The 4,791-nt window shown below is 52.6% G+C and overlaps 1 protein-coding gene across 1 annotated transcript; it reads right to left on the bottom strand.

Moving 5' to 3' along the window:
• Nucleotides 1-1,716: 1,716 nt before the first annotated feature.
• LOC135161426 (uncharacterized) lies at nt 1,717-4,575 on the bottom strand. Its single transcript, XM_064118974.1, has 3 exons — nt 4,507-4,575; nt 1,952-4,459; nt 1,717-1,878 (listed from the first exon to the last, which is right to left on the bottom strand). The coding sequence occupies exons 1-3, from the start codon at nt 4,573-4,575 to the stop codon at nt 1,717-1,719; spliced, it is 2,739 nt and encodes a 912-aa protein (XP_063975044.1).
• Between the last annotated feature and the right edge of the window lie 216 nt (nt 4,576-4,791).

Here is a 4,791-nt window from a genome sequence, read left to right as displayed (position 1 = left end):
ATAAACGTGGTAACCCGAGCGCAGATAAGAGCGAACACAGGTGCGATGGACTCGAACGCTGACGGCGGGGTCATTACACCTGCTGACGACGACATTCCGGAAATACTACGAGAGTATCATAATACGCCGATTGCTGGTCATCCGGGTGTAAAACGTATGCACGCCAAATTAAAGGAAAAATATTACTGGAGGGGGATTAAGTCGGATGTTCAAAACCATGTGGGGAATTGTGAGGAATGCCAACTCAGCAAGTTGGGAAAAGCCACAAAGGTCCCCATGATTATCGGGGAGAGCCCTGAAACAGCATTCGAACAATGTGCAATGGACATAGTTGGTCCATTACCTATTACGGATGCTGGGAATAAGTATATCTTGACGTTTCAGGATGGACTAACTACATCCAGCAAGGCCATACCCATCCCGGACTAAGAGGCCAATACGATCGGGCGTGCGTTCGCCGAAAAAATCATCTGTGAATATGGTACACCACAGAGATTGCTCACGGATCAAGGACCAAATTTTGTAGGGGAGATATTGAGGAATGTTTGTAAGCTTCTAAGAATTAAGAAGATCCAAACCACGGCGTATCATCCGCAGACTAATGGTATTGTCGAGAGGTCACACCGCACTCTGGCAGAATACCTGAGGAGCTTCATCCTGGAGGATCAAACGGATTGGGATACGTGGCTGCCATACGCAATGTTTGCGTATAACACCACTCCCCACACGGCTACGAAAATGACGCCATTTGAGCTGATTTTTGGGAGATGCGCCGAGTTACCGACGGCCGTCAAACAGCCACCCCGTTTGACGTATTGCGATGATGATTTTGCCCAGGAGCTTCGTGAACGATTGCGCGCGGCGCACCAGGAGGCAAGGGAGGCCCTCGATGAAGGGAAAATCAGGAGCAAAGTCCAATACGACAAGGACGCTGTACCTATAGATTTGAAAATCGGAGATAAGGTACTACGGAAAAATGATGTCCTACGACGTGGAAGGTCAAAGAAGTTAACTCAGCCTTGAATAGGCCCATACGAGATTATCGAGAGGAATGGTGAGGTTAACTACACCATCAGGTCGGGAACCAAACAAAAAACGCAGAGGGTCCACGTAAATCGGCTTCGACCCTTTATAGAAGCATGACTGTATGGACCCCTGCCTCGGATTAATCTACCCTGTGAATTTCTGGAATTTTCTTGCCCGGGTGATAAGGAGATTTTCAGGAAAGGACTAGAACTGCAGATACATATAGTTTGTTTAATTAAACCATTTATTGTTAAAAGCGGTTACAGATACGTTGGAGGGACGCTCTATCACAGTATCATTAATATAATAGTAGCCTGGTGTTCCGGCGAGAGCGCACAAAAAAACCGGTAGAGAGGGGGATGCGGGTTAACGGGTGAGAATAAACTGTGACACGAGACGCACTATTTGTCACTATGAAAAACTATTTATTTCCACGTCACTTGTGGTCAACAGTTATAAAAAACTACAATAATGTGCGTTGCACTTGAGCCGCGAACAACCAATTAAATATTGAACGCGGTAGAGATGTATTTGGTGACGGAGATATAACACCACTACAGATCACCATGAGAGCACGTTGAGAAGTGACCCCCGGAAGGGTCGAGAGAATTCCAACGGAAATATGGAACGTTCGAGAACAAAATCGAACGTTCCAGCTAAATCATCGGAAATGGTGATTAGGGCAGCGCCTCAGGTGCAATTAGGCACCTGGATGCCAGCGCGGCCGGTCAGGCAGACCTCGCCCAGGAGGTGCTGCCACCCTTCGCCACATGAGGCCGTCGCCTCAACATTCTCCCCCCCGTCAGGAACCCCGTTGCTGACACAGAAGGAGTAGAGATCGTTTGCAGAGACCTGGAACACTTAAACAAACATTAATGAAGCCGGTAGGGACCAGCTCTCAGCTGGTAGAGATTGGTAACAGAACCAGCTTGGAGATCGGCCTGGTCAACGTCGTCGAGGCGGTCCTGATGGTCACAACTCTGGAGAGACCGTCCCTTCCAGGATGTAGAGCTGTGACCCGAGCAAGAGGCCACTTCGCTGGCGGGAACCGCTCGTCGTAGAGGAGAACCAGGCTGCCGACTTTGATCTCGTTGGACGGGTGATGCCACTTGGAGATGGACTGGAGCTGCTGCAGATACCCTGTAGACCATTGCTTCCAGAAGAACTGCAGCCTCTGCTGGATCAGTTGCCATCTAGAGAGCCGTCCAACGTTGAGGTGTTCCAGTGAGGGCTCCGGAAGAGCTATTGGAGCTTCTCCAATGAGGAAGTGCCCCGGGGTGAGGCAGGACACATCGTCAGGATCTTCCGAGAGCGGTTGTAGAGGCCTGGAGTTGAGAACGGCTTCAATCTGGGACAGCAGCGTAGAGAGCTCCTCGAACGTGAGAGCCGTATCTCGAACCGTTCGAGCGAGATGGTACTTTACCGACTTAACCGCTGCTTCCCATTTTCCCCCGAAATGAGGGGCTCCAGGGGGGTTGAAAGACCAACACGTTCCGTCCTTGAGACATACTGCAGAGAGATGCTGGAACTCCTTGGCTCCAGCGGAGAACAACTTCTTCAGCTCCTTATCCGCCCCGATGAAGTTGGTCCCACAGTCACTATACAGGTGTCTGCAGTATCCCCGACGACTCACGAACCTCCGATAGGCGGCGATGAAACCATCCGCGGTGTAGTCCGTGACAGCTTCCAGATGGAGAGCGGACGTGGCCATACACACGAAGATCACCAACCAACCCTTCTGGGTCTTGTGACCACGTCCCCTCCAAGTCTTGAGAGACACTGGTCCGGCATAGTCCACACCAGTGTTAGAGAAAGCACGATCCGACACCAGACGTGCCACTGGAAGCTGCCCCATCAGCTGCTGAGCGCGAATTCCCCGATGACGTGCGCACTCCACGCACTTGAGGATGAAGGATCTTACTGGTAGACGACCTCCAATAATCCAGTAAGACCTCCGGAGATGTGCCAAGGTGAGTTGAGTCCCACCGTGCAGCGTCCGCTGATGAGAGTCCCTGATGATGAGCTCCGCGAGCACTGAGCCTTGAGGGATGATGGCCTGATGCCTACTCTCTGGCCCTAGAGTAGAGAACTTCAACCGCCCGCCGACTCTGAGAACTCCTTGTTGATCAATGAAGGCCGTGAGCTTGGTCAACGGATGAGACTTCTTCAACTGCAATCCGTGAGAGATGATGTCACACTCGGCTTGGAGATGATGGGCTTGAGTCGCCTTGACCCAATAAAGCCGAGCTGCCTCCATGCTCCCTGGGCTGAACAAAGCTGGAACGATGATGCCCCTCTTCCTTTCCAGCTTCCGCAGCATATTCCCCACAACCGTTTGGCAAATTGCTGTGATCCTCAGCAACTTGTAGAGAGAGGAATACCGCGAACAGAGATCCCAGAGACTCGATCGTCCGAGGGAAGCGGCTAAAGTCAACCCCGGCTTCTCCTCTAAATCCGTAGACGGGTCCAACGTTGCTCTTCCACTTGGCCACTGAGACGCCTCCTTCCGTAGCCATTTTGGGCCCGTCCACCACAGATGATGGCCATTGAGTTGAGCCACCGAGATGCCCCTTGATGCGCAATCAGCAGGATTCTCCTTCCCACTGACGTACCTCCAACTGGCTTGTTGCACAAGCTCCTGAACGACGGTTACCCTGTTGTGGACATATTCCTTCCACCGGGAAGGATGAGCGCAAATCCACGCCAGAGCAACCGCGGAGTCCGTCCACAAATGGACCGGAGCACTATCAAGGTTGAGCTGCTCAATCACGTACCTTGTGAGCTTAGCTAGGATGACCGCGGCGTTGAGCTCCAGACGCGGGATGGTGAGCTTCTTGAGAGGAGCTACCTTCGTCTTAGCGACAGCTAAGGAGATGCTGACACCATCCTCACTCGTCACCTTCACATAGACCACCGCCGACATCGCTACAGAGGTGGGCCCTAGCACTACCCACCCGAAGAGACTCAGCATCGCAATAGGAGAGTCGGATGGCCCCTTGATAATCTGCGGCTCCACTATCGATCCAAAGAAATCTGCGCCAATGAGAAGATCGACAGGTCTTGACGTCAGATAGTGTGGATCCGCTAGCTGCAACCCTCGGAGATGCTTCCACTGCTGAGGTTGAGAGGCAGAGAACGACGGCAACGACGACGTGAGGCTATCGAGAACGTAGGCCTTGACAAGAATCTGCTTGCTGGAGTGCAGAGACTTGAGAGAGAATTGAGAGAACCCATTAGAGGCCGAGGTCGAACCACTGATACCAACGACCGGTAGCACAGCTGGAGAAATCGGCAAGCTGAGCTTCTTGACCAGCTCCCTTGTAGCAAACGACAGCTCAGAACCGGTATCCAGCAGCATCCTAACCTCGTGAGAAGCGCCGTCCCTCAAGACTAGCGAGGCTAGGGCCGTGGCGAGAATTACACCTGGTCTGGGCTGTGGAGAGACTTTGCGGTTGATCGCGGCTACACACGGAGCATCACTCGCCAGAGCCGGCCGTAGAGAGAGGTCATGGCGCGGCGACGACTCTGGCGTAGGCGTTGGTATCGCATGTCACTGCGGAGACATGTCAGGCCTAGAGGCAGTGGACTGTATAGATGGGCCGGGCTGAGGCTCCTGCATCGTCTTAACAACCTTCTGGCTGTCACGAGGCTGAGAGTATCCTTGAGGTGTTGGCTGAGGACGATTAATGTGAATCATCGAGTGGTGATTCTGCCGACACACAACGCAGGTCTTGTTGAGGCTCCGGCAACTCTCCCTATTATGCT

Source organism: Diachasmimorpha longicaudata, chromosome 4 (assembly GCF_034640455.1).
Source record: "Diachasmimorpha longicaudata isolate KC_UGA_2023 chromosome 4, iyDiaLong2, whole genome shotgun sequence".
NCBI lineage: Eukaryota > Metazoa > Arthropoda > Insecta > Hymenoptera > Braconidae > Diachasmimorpha > Diachasmimorpha longicaudata.
The sequence above is the reverse complement of the archived record's forward strand: the minus strand, read 5'-3'. Positions and strand labels throughout refer to the sequence as shown.